General features: G+C 61.9%; 2 protein-coding genes across 5 annotated transcripts; both read left to right on the top strand.

The window, feature by feature from the left end:
* Positions 1-10: 10 nt before the first annotated feature.
* On the top strand, positions 11-7,981 carry VPS33B (VPS33B late endosome and lysosome associated). 2 transcript variants are annotated; one of them, XM_064455924.1, is made up of 23 exons: positions 11-231; positions 447-527; positions 631-692; positions 973-1,022; positions 1,371-1,438; positions 1,645-1,690; positions 2,052-2,146; positions 2,580-2,684; positions 3,175-3,271; positions 3,494-3,571; positions 3,872-3,945; positions 4,367-4,453; positions 4,539-4,629; positions 4,870-4,944; positions 5,266-5,330; positions 5,431-5,485; positions 5,572-5,618; positions 5,906-6,038; positions 6,353-6,426; positions 6,997-7,098; positions 7,302-7,377; positions 7,449-7,565; positions 7,819-7,981. In XM_064455924.1, exons 1-23 carry the CDS (start codon positions 136-138, stop codon positions 7,896-7,898), a joined length of 1,854 nt encoding a protein of 617 aa, XP_064311994.1. In that variant the 5' UTR covers positions 11-135; the 3' UTR covers positions 7,899-7,981. The 2 variants fall into 2 exon arrangements, with proteins under 2 accessions (XP_064311994.1, XP_064311995.1); XM_064455925.1 differs by lacking the exons at positions 11-231; positions 447-527 and having other exon boundaries at positions 631-707.
* Positions 7,982-8,505: 524 nt separating this feature from the next.
* Positions 8,506-16,227, top strand: PRC1 (protein regulator of cytokinesis 1). Of its 3 annotated transcripts, none has more exons than XM_064455927.1 (14): positions 8,506-8,619; positions 8,789-8,921; positions 9,279-9,401; positions 9,771-10,004; positions 10,087-10,257; positions 10,516-10,665; positions 10,930-11,077; positions 11,227-11,363; positions 11,654-11,749; positions 11,911-12,057; positions 12,450-12,551; positions 12,858-12,968; positions 13,395-13,580; positions 14,992-16,227. In XM_064455927.1, exons 1-14 carry the CDS (start codon positions 8,609-8,611, stop codon positions 15,067-15,069), a joined length of 1,827 nt encoding a protein of 608 aa, XP_064311997.1. In that variant the 5' UTR covers positions 8,506-8,608; the 3' UTR covers positions 15,070-16,227. The 3 variants fall into 3 exon arrangements, with proteins under 3 accessions (XP_064311997.1, XP_064311998.1, XP_064311996.1); XM_064455928.1 differs by having other exon boundaries at positions 12,450-12,560; positions 13,395-13,503; XM_064455926.1 differs by having other exon boundaries at positions 12,450-12,560.
* Positions 16,228-16,369: the final 142 nt, after the last annotated feature.

Genomic DNA, 16,369 nt, shown 5'->3' with positions numbered 1-16,369 from the left:
TCCCGCCTCACCGTGTTGCCGTGGCGCCGAGCACTTCCGCCGGGGGGGGTGGGGGTGTTCCGTCGCGGGGTTCCGGCGGCGCCGCGGCCGCGTCCGGGCGTTCCGGTGCCCCGCGCCGCCCCCCGTCCTTCCGCCATGGCGTTCGCCGGCCGCCGGGACGTGCCTGAGGCGCCCGACTTCGGCATCCTGAAGCGGTTGGCGAGGGACCAGCTCATCTACCTGCTGGAGCAGGTCCGGGCCCGGGCGGCGTCCGGCCGGGGAGGGCGGCGGGAGGCCGGGCCCCGGTGGGACCCCGCACCGGGGACGGGGGCTGGGGTGGGGGCCGTCCGGGGGCGGCCCAGAAGGGGCCCGGTACCGGCAGGGGAGGCGGATCGGGCCTGGGGCGGCCGGGGTCGGGCCCGAGGGCAGCCGGTGTGGCGGGAGCACCAACCTCTGCCCTCCTGCAGCTCCCCGGGAAGAAGGACCTGTTCATCGAGCCCGACCTGATGAGCCCCCTGGACCGCATCGCCAACGTCTCCATCCTGAAGGTACCCCGGGGCCGGAGCTGCCCGCGCTGCCGGTGCTGCCCGCACTGCCTGCAGTGCCGGTGCTGCCTGCGCTGCCCGCTCACACCTCGGCCTCTCCCTGCAGCAGCACGAGGTGGACAAGCTGTACAAGGTGGAGAGCCGGCCGGCCCCCAGCGCCAGCGACCAGTGAGTCCCGCACCGGTACGGCGGCACTGGGGCTGCCCTGCCTGGCCTGCACTGGCCCCACGGCCGGCCGGGCAGCACCCGCTGCCAGGCCAGGCCAGCAGGAATGGTGGAGTGGGAGGCAAGAGGCACAGGGCAGGTGCTGCTTCCAGCTGCCAGCTCAGGATTTGGCTCCGTGGGGCTGGACAGGACCCAGGGCAGAGCCGCTGAGGGAGACGGGCCAGGGAAGGCTGGGCTGGGCACAAGGGGCCTCTCACTTTCCTCCATCGCTCTGTGATGGCAGGTTCTGCTTCCTCGTCCGGCCACGGATCAAGACGATGAGGTACATTGCTGGTGAGTTGAGGGGCCATTGTCCGTTGCCTGCTGTTGACCGGTAAGGTCTCAGCCCTGCGCTGAGGCTTGGGCTGCAGCCGCCTCAGCACACACAGGCGCGGGGAGCATCTGATGCCGCATGGGCTGAGGGTCAGTGCTTTAGGCTACCGGTGTCCAGTGGGCTTGAGAAGGACTTTCGCTGAGTCTGCAGCCTTTGCAGATGGGCCCTGTGCCCAGGGTTTTTCTCTCTGCCTGAGATATTTTGGGTCCTGTGAGATGTGGGACCCTGGAGCTTATCAGATAAGAGGAGCTGTGCTGGTTTGGGATGGTGGGAATCCTTTGCAGAGTCCACACATTTTGTGTCTGCAGATATTGTCAATGCTGACAAGATGTCAGGGAGGAGCAGGAAGTACAAGATCATCTTCAGCCCCCAAAAGGTCAGTCTGACCATGCTCTGCTGCCAGTTACCTGTCAGTTTCTGTCTGCCCGGCCTTTGTGCCTTCCACAGACATTTCTAACCCAGAAATGATTAAGTAAAACCAAATGTTGCAATGCCTGGGAACGAGCCGGTCCCCTGCATCGCCAGATCTCTTCTGCACACTCAGAGCCTGGCTGGACCTGAGGGTCTCTCCTTCTCTTCCAGTTTTATGCTTGCGAGATGGTGCTGGAGGAAGAAGGAGTCTTTGGTGGTGAGTGGGGCTGTGGTGCCTGCCCCTTCCCCTCCCCGAGGGCTGGCTTGCGGTATCTCTGATGCTGCAGGATCCCAGTTGAATCCCGGTACTGGGATGCCTGCGCTGGCAGGGACAGAAGCGTGGGCAGGAACCGCAGGTTCCTTCAAGCCTGGCTGCCTGCCTGCAGGCAGGTGTGCGCACACTGCAGCGTTGGCGCCTCTCCTCTGACTTCTGGGAGGAGAGAGGGTCCTGCCGTGAATCCCTGTGGAAAGACCCCATCTCCCTGCTCCCCACTCCCCTGTTGCAGGGCTGCTGTGATTCTTGGGGCAGTTTTGGGTGAGGGCTGGGTAACTCTCACCTTTCTCTGTCCCAAACTCAGATGTCACCTGCGATGAATGGTCCTTTTACCTGCTCCCCCTGGATGAAGACATCATCAGCATGGAGCTGCCTGAGTTCTTTCGCGACTACTTCTTGGTCAGTGGGACAATGCTGCTGAGACACTGCCCAGCAGGATGGTCACCTTCCCCTCGCTCCTCTGTTGGGCTCGGGACAGAAAAGCTTTGCTCAGAGAGCTGATGCATCATGTCCTCCTGCTCAGTCCCCTCAGCCCTTACCGCAGGCCCTTGCCTGCTGTCCTGGGGTGGCTTTTTCCAGGGATGGCTACTCTGGCAGGCTGTGATGCCTCCCCTCTTCCACACGCAGCCCCCCTGTGGCTGGCCTCTCCTCTGCTGACCCCTGAGCAGTTTCAGGGCATCCCAGCACATTCCTGTGCCCATTCCTCCTGGAGGCACCAAGCCCAGGGCCCGCTCCATCCCTAGCCCATCACCAGCTGAGTCACCCGAAGAGGCAGTCGTTTCCCAGCCAGCCTGCCAGACTTGCTCCCCAACACATCTTGTGGTCCCTGCAGGAGGGAGATCACCGCTGGATCAACTCCATCGCTCGAGCCCTGCAGTTACTGAACTCCCTGTATGGACCTTTCGGCAAGGCCTATGGGATTGGCAGGTGTGCCAAGGTATGGCCTGTGCTTCTGGGCTTGGCTGGCGCGTGAGGAAGCCTCTCTGGTCCCTTTAAGATCGTGGGGAATCAAACCCCATCAGCCATGTGGCACTGCGTCGCTGTGGAGGTGGCACCAAGCTGCTGCCTCTTGCCAGGTGGTTCCGGGGGCTCGGCAAGTGTGCGGGGGGCTCTGCCGTCCTGCTGCGTCTCCCAGCCAGCGCTGCCCGTGCCAAGGCTGGGCAGGGGGAGCCGCAGCAGCGTCCGCTGCTTGTTGGAGTGTTGTGAAGCACCCCATGCCCTGGAGGGGGAAGTGCTTGTGCCCAGCACTGATTGGTGAGCCCCAGGCCCACTGCAGCCAGGCGTCCCAGTGGGCTGCCGTGGCCCTGTCCTGGCTGGCACACCGCAGCGGCACGTGAGGGTCTGGTGCTGGTGCTGGAGCAGGCTGCGGCCCTTGGTGGGAGGCCAGGGCTGCTCCCCCAGGCTCTGGCACGCTCTGCCCATCACAGATGAGCTACGAGCTGTGGCGGGACCTGGAGGAGGAGAGTGAGGGCGACGGCCAGGGCAGGAAGCCTGAGATCGGCAATGTCTTCCTCATGGACAGAGGTAGGCTGGAGCGACGGGGACAGAGGGCAAGGCCTGGAAGAGGAGGAGCCGTCTGGGCTAGCAGCTTGCCTGGAGAAGGATCTCCTGGTGAATGGGGCACGGAGATCCTGTGCTGGCTGCAGGGAGCAGGAGGAGCATGGGGTGGCCGGCTGCGGTGGTCGAGGCTGGGCAGGGGAGGCGTGAGGAGCAGAAGGGCAGCCCAGGCATCGGCTCTTGTTGCAGACATGGACTACGTGACGGCGCTGTGCTCCCAGGTGGTGTACGAGGGGCTGGTGGATGACACCTTCCGCATCAAGTGTGGTAGGTCACTGGGGGAGGCAACAGGGCAGCGCGGGGCTCCGTACCCACAGAGGGAGAGTCTTGGGTTTGTGCCTGGCATTGTCAGACCCAGGTCCTGCATGCTCCAGCCAAAGCTGTTCCCTGCAGGGACAGTGCCAGCATGGGGCGCTGCTGGAGGCTGTCCGTGAGGACAGCCCTTGGTCTGACCAAGCAGCTGGGTGGGCACTGCTGGTCTCTGCTGCCTTTTGCAGCAGGGCTGGCCGAAGTGTGCTGGGATGTTGCTAGTGCTGGGGCAAAGCAGGTCTTCATCCTTCTCTGCAGGGAGCGTGGATTTTGGGCCAGATGTCACCTCTTCTGACAAGAGTATTAAGGTGCTGCTCAATGCCCAGGACAAAGTGAGTCCTGCTCACGTGCCTTGGGGGAGGAGGGTTCCCGCCATGCTCTGTGCCCAGGTGGCCCCAGGAGGAGGCTGAGCGGGGCGTTTCCTCCCCTAAGCCTGAGCAGGGGGTGGGTGGGTGCTGCTGGGCCTCAGAGCGCAGGCTGGGATGGGTTGGGGTACAGAGACCAGAGAAATGTGGTCCGCAGGCGCAGCTCAGCTACTGTAGTTGGCAAAGTCCCTGCGTGCAGGGGTGTGCCGTGCCAGCAGTCGGAATTCTGGGGCACTGACCTCCCTGGCGGGGATACTGCCTTGTCTTGCTACTGTTCAGGCTGCTGGCAAGCGTCCGCTCCGGGTGCTGGGGGCTGTGGCTGGCCGGGCCCTGTGCTGGCACAGGGGAGTGTGGGGCCTGGTGCCAACTGCTGCGGTGCTCTCTGCAGGTCTTCAGCCAGATTCGGAACGAGCATTTCTCCAGTGTGTTCGGCTTCCTGAGCCAGAAGTCACGTAACCTGCAGGCACAGTATGACGTGAGTATCACCCTGGTGTGCGGGACACCCGCGGTGCCGACCCTCTGCAGCCAGGTCACCTCCTCACATGCTCTTTCTTCCGCAGCGGCGCCGTGGCATGGACATCAAGCAGATGAAGAACTTTGTCTCCCAGGAACTGAAGGGACTAAAGCAAGAGCATCGCCTGCTGAGCCTGCGTAGGAGCCAGGGCTGGGACAGCAGGGAGGGAGAGGCCCTCAGCTGCTGCAAGCGGGCTCCTGGAGGAAGCAGGGGGGGTTGAAGGGCCCTGCTAGTCCCCAGGAAGGGCAGATGATCTGAGCAGTGGCAGGGTAGCAGAGGCTATTAGGTCATGTAAATGTTCATGGTGGGGCTGGAGTGACAAGCTATTTGCAGAGCCTGGTACTCCTCCAAAGTGGCCGTCTCTCTTGGCTTTGCAGATATTGGTGCCTGTGAGTCCATCATGAAAAAGAAAACCAAGCAGGACTTCCAGGAGATGATCAAGGCTGAACATTGTGAGAGCTGTTTCCCTGTCCCGGTCCTCACTCCCCCACCCTCTGCACTGACCCACTCGCCCCAGGCCTAGGCAGCCAGGGTGCACCCTGTGTGACCACAGTCCTTCCAGGGTGTTTGTATTGGGGTGGGTCTTGAGATCCTAAATAGGGTCAAGCCACATCCTCAGAGGGCTGGTGCATGGTGGGGTAGGAGGCCCGGCATCGCAAGCCTGCCATGTTCTCTGGCACTCAGGGAGGGAGGCTGAGCCCAGACTCCAGCTCGTTTACCTAGTGAGAGCCCTGGGGGTGGGCAAAGTGACACTGCCTCTTCCCCTGCCATAGCTCTGCTGGAGGGCTTTGACATCCGTGAGAGCACCAGCTTCATAGAAGAGCACATTGACCGGCAGGTGAGACTGCGCCGAGCTGGAGGGACAGGCTGTTCTGGCTGCCCCGTCCCGCGGTGGGGACGTGGGGGCTGCAGGCGGCTCACCACCTGCTCCCATGCAGGTGTCCCCCATTGAGAGCCTGCGCCTGATGTGCCTCCTGTCCATCACGGAGAATGGTGAGGTGTCTGGCTGTGCTGGCAGGGAGGGGCAGTGCCGGGGCGCTTCAGCCTGGGCGCAGAGCTCACCCTGGTGCTCCCCACAGGTCTCATTCCCAAGGACTACCGGTCCCTGAAAACCCAGTACCTGCAGGTGAGTGTGTTTGGGGGCTCACAGCAAAGCAAACATTGCGCTGGACTGGGCTTCCCCTCCCTGCTGCTGCTTGCCATGAGGCGCTGGGCAGCAGCGCTCCTCAGGGATGCTCAGGCTGTCTCTGCAGGACAGCCCCTGCCTCCACAAGCCTTGCGGTCTGGCTGCCCCTGCCCTTTGCCTGCAGGGTTGCTCTAAGCAGCCTGTACCTCCCCATGGAGGTGGCACCCTGCCGCCTTCCCATGCTTACAGCTGGGGCTCTGCAGTGATCTGGTTGCCCCCTTCTCCAGAGCTACGGGCCCGAGCACTTGCTGACCTTCCACAACCTCAAACGCATCGGGCTGCTGACCGAGCAGTCGGCTGGAGAGACCCTGACTGCTGTGGAGAGCAAAGTCAGCAAGCTGGTGACGGACCGTGCTGCAGGTGAGAGCCAGCCCTCTCTGCGCTGCGAGTCCCCTGGAAGCCTGGGAACCCTGGGGGGAGCCCTGGGGCAGAGACCTGCCCCATCGGGAGCTGCTGCCTGGAAGCATGTGGCAAATGCAGACTCTGCAGGTGCAGAGCACGCCCCTAGAGGAGGTGCTATGAACAGGGAAGTGGGCTCTGCCTGCGGGAGCAGCAGGGCTGGCAGGGCTGCCAGCTGTCTTCTAGAGCCAGGAGCTCTGCGCATCCCTCTGCCCAGCCTGTGGCTGTGATAAATCTAAAGTCTCTGAGCCGTTTCTCCTCATCTTGTTTTCCAGGAAAGATCACAGATGCCTTTAACTCTTTGGCCAGGAAGAGCAATTTTCGAGCAATAAGCAAGAAGCTGGGGTTGGTATGTCCTCATGGGGCTGCTGGCCTGCCACTCTGCCCACATGAGCACTGATGCCAGAAGAGCTCTGGTCAGTCTGTGCCGGGTCTGCAGGCTCAGCACCCCCAGAGCCACGCACTGCACGGGGCCAGAGCAGCCGCAGCTGCTCCAGGCAGCAGAGGAGCTTCTCCCCTGGACAGGGAGTCACTGCGGGCTTCCCTGTCGGCCTTGGCTCTGGGCCCTGCCATCGGGTGGAGGGCTGGGTGCTCTGGCCATGCAAGGGCTGGGGCTCACCTTGCCCCCTGCAGATGCCATGGCCCTGCTCCAGACTGGTGCTGGCTGCATGCTGCTGCCTGGCGCTGGGGGGCAGCTCTCTGGCCTTGGTCCTGGGCCAGTGGAGATGTGACATTTCTGGCCCTGGCCCTCCGATGCACAGCCTGCCCCAGCCATGTGTTTGCTGGCCCTGGCCCCAGTGTGCTGGGGCAGAGGCTTGCTCTGGGCGTCTGTCCCTCCCCATCTGCCTGCACCTCTGAGAGAGCTGGTGAAGCCCCAGGCAGGCTGGTCCCATACCCAGGGTATCACACGTCTCTGTAGATCCCCCGTGTGGATGGAGAGTATGACCTGAAAATGCCTCGGGACATGGCATATGTTTTCAGCGGTGCCTACATCCCCCTGAGCTGCAAGATCATTGAGCAGGTGAGCCCGCCTGCCGCTGGGAGCACTGCGTGCATCCACCCGAGCCCCGGCCTCCTGCCGGGGGGTGCGGCAGGAGTCCCTCTGCCTGGGGTTGGGGCTGGTAGTGTTTGTCTGCTGGTCAGTGTGTCTGTCTTCTGAGCTGTGCCCCACACCCACTGCCCAGACCCCCAGGGCCTCAGCCTGACCCTCGCCCCATCCCTCAGGTGCTGGAGCGCCGCAGCTGGCTGGGCCTGGAGGAGGTCGTGCGGCTGCTCAACGGCAACGAGTTTTCCGTCTCAGGTAGTGCCAGCGCCGGGCCGGGGGCGGGTGGGCCGGGGCTGGTGGGTCCAACAGCACTCTGCCCTGTCCAGACAGCGCCGTGGAAGACAATCCCGCCTGGGAGTCCCAGCGCGTCATCCTTGCCGTCTTCCTGGGGGGCTGCACCTTTTCCGAAATCGCTGCTCTTCGGTTCCTGGGGAAGGAGAGAGGTAGGAGCCGCAGCGGTCAGAGGGATGCCGCCCGCCCGGGGGCAGGGGCTTGGGGAGCTCCCGTGGTCACGGTGTGAAGCTGAGCTGTGGCCGTGCTTGATGTCGGTGGTGGCTAAAGCCCACGTGGAAGGGGGAGGTGAAATCCACAGCCCCCCCAGTCGGTGCTCCTGGGGAACACAGGGATCTGGGAATCTGTCTGGGAGCGCCGGCTCTGCCCTGGGCTCACAGGGCACTGGCGGGGCCTCTCCCGCAGGGTGCAAGTTCATCTTCCTGACTACGGCCATCACCAACAGCGCCCGGATGATGGAGGCCATGATTGAGGCCAAGGCGTGAGGCCAGGCCGGGGTGGCTGGGCTGGGGCTGGGGGGGCTCTGCCACCCTCCACACCCCCAGGCCAATAAACATCTTTCCTGGCACGGCTCCGGCTTAGGCGTGGGTTTGGGCTTAGGCGTGGTTTGAGTTTGGGTTTGGGTTTGGTCTCAGCCCGGCATTGTGGCCTGGCAGGGCGGGTGGGGTATCCTGTGGAGGCAGCGCCGGTGTGGCAGGTGGGAGGGGGCTGGCGGTCCTGGCCAGGGCTCTCAGGGGGAGATGTCTGTCCCACGGACGGACAGGCAGACACGTCATGCGCGCCACCCCCCCACGGAGTGCGGCACGGCGCATGCGCAGTGGTGCTCAGGCACCGCCCGTGGGGGTTCGGGAGTGCGGGACGGAGACACCCGCGCGAGGTCACGTGGTTGCTGTCAAACACCGAGCGCGCGGCAGATCGCCGTTACGTTATGGTGCCGGTGTGGCTTGTGATTGGTCAGAAACGCCGAAGGCTTTTCGCTGTCATTGGCTGGAGGCCGGCTTGGGGCGGGACCGACCGCGACAGCGGCGGGTAGGAAAGGGAGGAGGCCAGAGAGGGCGCGGCCCTGAGCGGCGGTTGTGGGCGGGGCGTATGGTGACGCTGTCGCTGGCGGCAGCCAATGAGCGCGTCCGGGAGGCGATTTTGAATCGTCGGAGCGAGCGGTGGGCGCCGAGCGGAGCGGAGCGGGGCCGCTGCCATGAGGAAGAGGTGCGGGGGGGACCCCGGGGTGGGGACCCGGGGGGGGACCCCGGGGTGGGGACCCGAGGGGGGGGACCCCGGGGTGGGGACCCGAGGGGGGGGACCCCGGGGGGGCGGGCGGACCGACCCCGGTGCCGCCCGGCGGCCGCTGATGGCTGTCGGGCCCCGGTGCCCTCAGTGAGGTGCTGGCGGCCGAGGCCGTGTCGTGCTTGAACCGAGCCATGGCGGCGCTGCGGGACATCTGGGAGGAGATCGGGATCCCCGAGGAGCAGCGCCTGGAGCGCACCGACGTCGTCAAGAAGCACATCAAGGTGAGGGGCGGGGGGGGCAGGGCGTCCCGGTGGCGGGGCCGGGGGGGTCCCCGGGCCCTGCGCTCGCCCGCCGTTGGGCCTGCGGCTGCAGCGGGAGCCCCCGGGGCTGGGGTAGCCGGGTGGCGGCTCGCCCCGAAGCGCTCCCTCGGGGCCCCCGGGCCGGGCTGTGGGCGCGGGGCCAGCCAGGCCTAGCGGGAGCACCCGGGGAGATGGCTGGCACCCTGTGCTGCCTGCGCCGTCGCCTGGCACCAGAGGCAGCTCTAGCTGAGGTCCCGCTGGCCTGCCCGGCCTCCCGGTGCGTTCCCTCCTGGCTCTCCATCCCCGTGGCCTGCCTCTCTAACCACACCCGTGCTGCAGGGTCTCCTGGACATGATGGTCGCGGAGGAGGAGAGCCTGAAGGACCGTCTCTTGAAGAGCATTGCCCTGTGTCGGAAGGAGCTTGACATCCTCTGCAGGGAGCTCCAGCTGGACCCCTTTGAGGTAAGATATTGCTTTTCACTCCTAGGATCCTGCTGGCAATGGTCTTCTGCTGCCTGGCCTCTGCCCAGGTGTCTCAGTGAGGGTGGAGCTACCAAGGCAAGCACCTGTTCAAAACCACTTTTCCTGATGCTTGGCAGAGCCAAAGGCTTTGTGGCTCCTTGCAGGTTGGGTGCTGGGAGATGGTAACGAGCAGGCCAGGTGTCTCACAGCATCTCCTTTTGCGTATTGCTGCTGCGTTTGCACCTTCCTGGGGAACACCTTGCTCAGAACTAGGGTTTGTGTCCTAGGTCTTAGTTTAAGAAGCCTTAAATATGTGAGTCAGGTCTGTGAGAGCTGTGGAGAAGAGAACTGACTTCTGGACCCTTCTAGGCAGAGGAAGGGTGTACCATTCTGCAGATGGAGAAGAATTTGCGCACCCGTGTGGAAGTGATGTTAAAGCAGAAAAGGGACAGGAAGCAGGAGCTGAAAACCCTGCAAGAACAAGATCGAGACTTGTGTGACATCCTTTGCACAACCCCGTTCTGCATCGACAGCAATGCCGTGCCCAGCCTGGAGGACCTGGATCGTTACAGGCGCCACTTGGCCTCCCTGACTGCCGAGAAGGTAAGCGGAGACAGGGTGAGGATCTCGCTGAGGGTTGCACGCAAGGCGCTCGCTGGTTTCTAATGCCGATCGTCACCTCCAGGAGCAAAGGCGAGAAGAGTTTGTCAGCAGCAAGCGGCAAATCATCCTCCTCATGGAGGAGCTGGACCACACTCCAGACACAAGCTTTGAGCGGGACGTGGTGTGCGAGGACGAGGAAGCCTTCTGTTTGTCCACAGACAACATTGCTGCCCTCCATAATCTGCTGCAGCAGGTATGTTGGCACACTGAGGCAGCGTTGCTTGCTGTGGAGGCCGTCGGTGGGTCCCGGCAGCAGTTGGCACCACTATGTAAAAAGCGACTACTCGGTTTTCAGCAAGCCTGGGTGTTATAACATGCTTTCGGCAGTTTTTCCAAGGAGATCTTGGAAGATGAGCGAGTGGCTTTGCTAGGTGCAGTAGAGCAAATGGCCCTCTTGTGCCCTTCAGGGCCAGGCTGTGCTGGCGCTGACCCTGTGCTCTCCCTCCTGTAGCTGGAAGCCCAGCGATCCGTGAACGAAGCCGTGTGCACAGAGCTGCGCTCCAGAATCCTCGCGCTTTGGGAAAGGCTGCAGGTTCCTCTGGAGGAGAGAGAGTCTTCTGCGGTGCACATGACTGGGTCCAGAGCCAAAACCAGGAAGGCTGTAAGGACTGTCCTGTGCCCTTGGAGGGGGAGGGCTGGGGGGCAGCAGCTCCGGGTTTCACACTCCTGTTTGCTCAGCCAGAGGGAGGCTGCTTCCAGCAGTCAGGTGTGAGGTGAGCAGGCCAAATCCTGCCCTCACGGGTGGAGGACCGGGAAACTAGTGCTAGTGACTGGCCTATACCGTGGCTTATACAGAAGATAAATCCTGTCCTGCTTCTCTTCTCATGTTGCCTTCTCTGAGTCTGTGCTCTGATCCGTTTGGCAGCTGCAGTTGGAAGTGGACTGTCTGGAGGAGCTGAAGCTGCAGAACATGAAATCTGTGATTCAGGCCATCCGGGCAGAGCTGGCTGACTACTGGGACAAGTGCTTCTACAGTCAGGAGCAGAGGGAAGGCTTCAGCCCCTATTACGATGGTGGGTGCTGGCTCTTCCTGCTCATTGACGCCCCTGTGGGAGCTGAGGGCTGCCCGCTGGCAGGCTAGCTGCCGAGAAGGGCTGCCCTCATCTAGCAGAGGTGTGGGGATCCCGGGTGCTTCCTGAGCGTGCTGTTGTACTCTCTCCAGAGGACTATACAGAGACCCTGCTCGAGCTCCACGATGCTGAGGTGGGGAAGATGAAGAGCTACTATGAAACACACAAAGATCTGTTTGAGGCTGTCCGGAAATGGGAGGAGAACTGGAAGCTGTTCCTGGAGCTGGAGGTATTTTCCGGGCAGGAATGTGCTCTGCCTGGCTCAGTCCTAGGTCACCAGGCAGTGCACGCCTCTGCTCCCATGTGCAAAGTGCTGTTGGGAAAGACCAGGGAGGGACTAGGAAACCACAGTGGGATGGTGAGGGGTTGGGGTGCTCTATCTAGAGCACTGGTATGGCTTGTGATGGGGGGCTGCGCAGCAGGTGTGGCTTCTCCAGGGTCTATATCCTGTGGGGTGTATGTTGGGCTGTGAGACTGGGTGGTGTGTTTGGTTCTCTCCTGACCTCCCCTCTGTACTAGAGGAAAGCAACTGACCCCAGTCGCTTCGCCAACCGTGGGGGGAATCTGCTGAAAGAAGAGAAGCAGCGAGCAAAGCTGCAGAAGACACTTTCCAAGGTAGGTTCAGCCCTGGAGAAGAAGCTGTAGTCCCATGTAGGCCTGCTTAGCACTGACCATGGGGAAGCGCAGCTCTTGGAGTCAGCGAGGGATATCTCTGGGCATGGAGATGCCCACGTTCAGCAGGGCAGCCTCTCAACACTGTCCTGTGTCCTCATCAGCTGCAGGAGGAGCTGGAGAGCAGGGTCCAGGCCTGGGAGCAGGAACATGAGGGGACCTTCCTGGTGAAGGGGCAGCAGTTCATGGAGTATGTGACAGAGCAGTGGCAGCTGTACCGCCTGGAGAAAGAGAAGGAGAAGCAGGAGCGGGTGAGTGTGAAGCTGAGCGTGCTGCCTCCTGGCCTGGAGGAGCCTCTGCTGCATTGAACGAGTAGGGGGAGCTGTGCCAGCAGCTGCTGCCCAGCGCTCTGTCTTCTCATGTCTCTGCCTGGAAGTGGCTTTGCATGCAGTCACCTGTCTTTGTCAGCGAGACTGGTGTTCATTGCTATCAGCATCTGTGCGCGCTGAGTCCCTTTCCTGGCCCTAGCTGTGCCAGAGCTGCACCTTGGCTCTGCATACCTGTATATATCTGTTGAAATGCCAGCTGCTTGGCTGTGCCACAGACTGGCTGCAGGGCACTGCCTGCTGACAGAAGCCTGCCCTTCCCCTGGCTCTGCACTGCTCCTCTTGCTCAGGTTTGTAAGTGCACATCTCTCACACAGCACCTGAAGAAAAGTCGCCAGATTGAGACAGAGATGATGTACGGAAGCACCCCGCGGACACCCATCAAGCGGCGAGTGCTCGGCTCCCACACACCTGGCAAAGTAAGGAAGGTAAACTGTCCGTGCGAAGCAGTGTAGGTGTGCTGGGGCCCTGCCAGGAGCTGGGTGCTGTCACTAGGCTAGAGCCCTGCCTTGTCCTGGGCTGGCCTTGGTCCCACACAGAGATGCAGGGAGGGTTTGCGGTGCTGCAGCAGTGTGATGGAAGCAGTGCCAGGGCCCAGGCCATGGGCGCTTCTGTTCTCCCTGGGGACAATGAAGCCTGTTGTACTGTGGTGCTCTGGAGGCAGAAGGCTCTGTGCAGCCACCGGCTTCCTCCCCACGTGATATGTGCTCTGCTTTTCCTCTCAGCTCAATGGCACTTCCATCTCCAGCGCCACACCCAACAGCACCGTTCGTTCAGCTTTTGGGGGAACCATCTACCACTCGCCAACATCTCGGCTACCGCCTTCCGGAGGGAAGGTAAGGAGCTTTCCAGGGAGCCCTGCCTAGCAGGGTGGACTCTGCTGTGTTGCGCTGTGCTTCGCTGCCTCCCCTGCCAAGCTCCTGGGGTGCAAAACCCCCTGTTTGCCCATAACCTGCTCTGTTGGGCTGCCACGATCCTGGCAGGATATTTCTGGGACCTGAGGGAGGAGGAGGGTAGTAACAGCATTCACGTAGTCTTCCTCCAGCCCAGATTTCTAGCACAACTCTTCCTTTGTGCTGAGCCTGCAGCTTGGGGGACCTTCAAAATGTGTGTGTGTGCTGTATGTTTCTAGGATCAGAACCAAGAGCTCCTGGAGCTTGAAACTACCCTGGTACCACAGAGTGACAGGCAGTGAAGCTAGGGCAGCTGTCCTAGCTCTGCTTGATTCTTGTGTCCCATCTAATTGTCAGTTCTTCCTGTAGCTTGGCCAGGCTCGGACCCCCAGCCGCGTGGCTGTGAAGCCCCACCGTCCTGGATACAGGGAGAGGAACAAGGAGAACATGTCCCAGCTGAACGGAACCACCCTGAGCGGTGGGTGCACCCCCACAGTCCCTGCCCAGCGTAACCACAGCGTTAATTCTGTTGCCAGCACCTATTCTGAGTTTGCGGTAATTCACCTCTTCTAAACCCACCTCCCCTTGCTGGGCAGCACAGGGGGTGTGCTCCCCCCATCCCAGAGCATCCCACAGGGCTGCAGCTCTGCACAGCCCTCCTGGTGTCCCTGCACAGAGCCGCTGTTCCTGCCAGTGCCTGTGGCAACAGATCTGTTGGCTCTACATTAAGAACTTAAAATTGAGGTTTGGTGGCTGAGGCCAAGCCCTGCTCATGTCACACAAAGGCTCTCACCAGCCCAGTGGTGAACAGACTCAAACACAAGAGAAACATTGATGTTGGGGGCACCTCCCAGCCCTGTGCAGGGGCAAAGCCGTACGTGGCCCAGGCCCCCTGGAACAGCCCTGCTGCAGCGATGCAGCTGCTCTCCCGAGGTGGTCTGTCTCCAGCTGCTGAGGCAAAGTCTCCCCCCAGCCCTGAGCTCCGAGTCACTTGGTGCAGTGTGTCCTGCAGGTGGGGATGCTCCCCAGCCTCTCCAGGGGCTGCAGCGTGGTGGCCTGGGCAGCTGGCAGCAGCAGCGCTCTCGCTGTCCCAACCTGGTCAGTGGGAGAGGGGAGGGAAGGTCTCCTGACCCCCAGGCAGGGGGAGATTTTTCCTGCTGCTTGCACAGAGTCATCCATCGCATGCTCACACAGGCCTCTGCTTGTTGTCCCCCCCCAGGCTGAGCCTGCGAAGGGACACCAGCACCGGTCCCACCTCTTCCCCTGCTCTCTCTGGCGTGCGGGGTGAGCGAAGGCTGGGGAGCTGCCCTGCCTGCTGAAGCAGGTGCTCTCTGGTGGTGGACGGGGCTTTGCCATCTCTGGCCATCCGGAGGTCCCTTAGTGGCCTCTACCCTTCCGTTAGGAAGGGCTGAGCCCAATATTTAACATCATCTGACAGTAGATAGCTACGAGCATCCCTTCCTCGTGGCAGCTAAGGCTGTGTGGAGTGCACTGTGTGCCCCTGGGGATGTGTGCTGGTTTGTGATGGTGGCAGATTCCTGCTAGGTGTTCCCTTCCTCCGGCAGCTGGGCACAGCTGTCCCTGTCCTCCTGCTTCCCTTTGCTGAGGGGCAGCCTGTCTGCTTTCCACTGACCTAGCAGAGTGCTTCCTGGGACAGACAGCCTGCCTGGGACAGACAGCCTGCCTGCTGCAGGAGGGAGGGGTGTGGTTCCCAGCCTGGGGCTGTTCGGGCAGCAGGTGCTTCTGAGAGGCTCACAGGCTCTGAGTTCTTTCTCAGCTACTCGATGCTAAAGCTTCCCTGCCCTCCTCTGAAGCAAGAGGGAGTGGGGAGCCCAAACAAACAGGAGCAGTGTGGCCAGCCCTCCTTGCTGGCCTGGAGCTGTTCCTGCTTTCCCCCCAGGCAGCAGCTCTCTCCCTGCTGCCCCTCTGCCCCCTCATCTCCATCTCCTGCTTCTTGTTTCCACAGCGCGAACTTTCAAAGGCTTCCAGGTCTGACAGTATCTCCCGCGTCCTGAACTCGACCACCACCCACGCCTTCTGCTGAGGCGCTGCCTGCCAGGCTCCAGCTGCTCAGTCGTAGTGAGTCGCGGCTCCGGCAGAGCGTTACGCAGCTCCCCCCCACCCAAAGTGTCCGTGCTCCAGGGTTAACTTTTACCTGGGTCCCAGGCGTTACTGGGGCCAGCATTGGCCCACTGTGGGTTGGGGTGGGGGTCCTGCCTGCCAGGGTAGGGTGTGAAAGGGGCACTTTTAAAAACTTGCTTTTTATTTGGGAAATTCTTGCAAATGTTTGTGATTAAAGATTTGAGTATATGGTTGCGTTAGGCTAGTGCAGGGGTGGGTGCTGGCTCCTGCCGCAGCTTGGCTGGCGGGGGCGAGCGTCGGTGAGCGGGGGCTCTGCCTCGCTGAGCATGCTCTGGGACAGACAGAACCTAGTTGAGAGAACTGGCTTCAGTGCCTTTTGTTACAGGCTTTTCCTCCCTCCATTTCTGTAGCTATTGTACATCAGCATCTTCCTTTCTCAACATCACAGCAGGCTTGTCTTGGGGGGGCTTTAGCTGAGGTTCCCTTAGCAGGCTTTGCCTGACCCCGGAGCACTGGGCTCACCCCTGCTCCAGGCTGGGTGCAGTGCTGAGGGTCTTGGCTCTCCCACAGCGGCTGTGAGGACGGGGTTCTCTGGAGGGGAGCAGCGGGGCTGGGGGTCCCCGGGAGGGAGCAGCAGGGCACTTCACAGGAGGCAAGCCTGACCAGCCATCCCCCTCGGGCCCTGAGAGCTGTACAAGTTGTACCCTGCTGCTTCCTCTGCCCTGTCCCCAAGCCGTGGCAGGGCAGAGCCTATGCATTGCTAGCAAGGAAGCAACCTACACTCGGACAAGGCCTGCTCCCTGCCATCGGCAAGGAGGGCAGCTTGTCCCACCGCCAGGCCCTGCTCCGCACCGTCCAGCGCTGCCCTTCCTCCCACTTGGCTCCAGCAGAGGACATCGAGCAGAGTGCTTTGGGGGTATGCCACAGCCCTGGTCCCGGCTCGGGGGACCTGTTTGCACCTTTGTTAACGAAGCTCTGCATGTATGTGTCTGTCCCTGATCATGACTAATTTGCACCTTGTTATCACTACAATCCCCCACTTGCTGTTATTTATTCTCCAGGTTCCGTCTCTTTGCTCTGTACATACTGTTCATGGGAATAATACATATCTTTGTACATAGCTGCTGCTGTGTGTGTGTCTGGGGGGACCAAAGGCTCCCCTGGTGTGGCCTTGCAGCTGGGGAGGGGAGGAGGGGCTGGCTCCAGAGGCGCTTGGGGAAGCTGGGAAGGCCCTTTGTATGTAACGCGAAGAACCACCACAG

Source organism: Phalacrocorax carbo, chromosome 7 (genome assembly GCF_963921805.1).
Source record: "Phalacrocorax carbo chromosome 7, bPhaCar2.1, whole genome shotgun sequence".
Taxonomy (NCBI): Eukaryota; Metazoa; Chordata; class Aves; order Suliformes; family Phalacrocoracidae; genus Phalacrocorax; species Phalacrocorax carbo.
The sequence above is the reverse complement of the archived record's forward strand: the minus strand, read 5'-3'. Positions and strand labels throughout refer to the sequence as shown.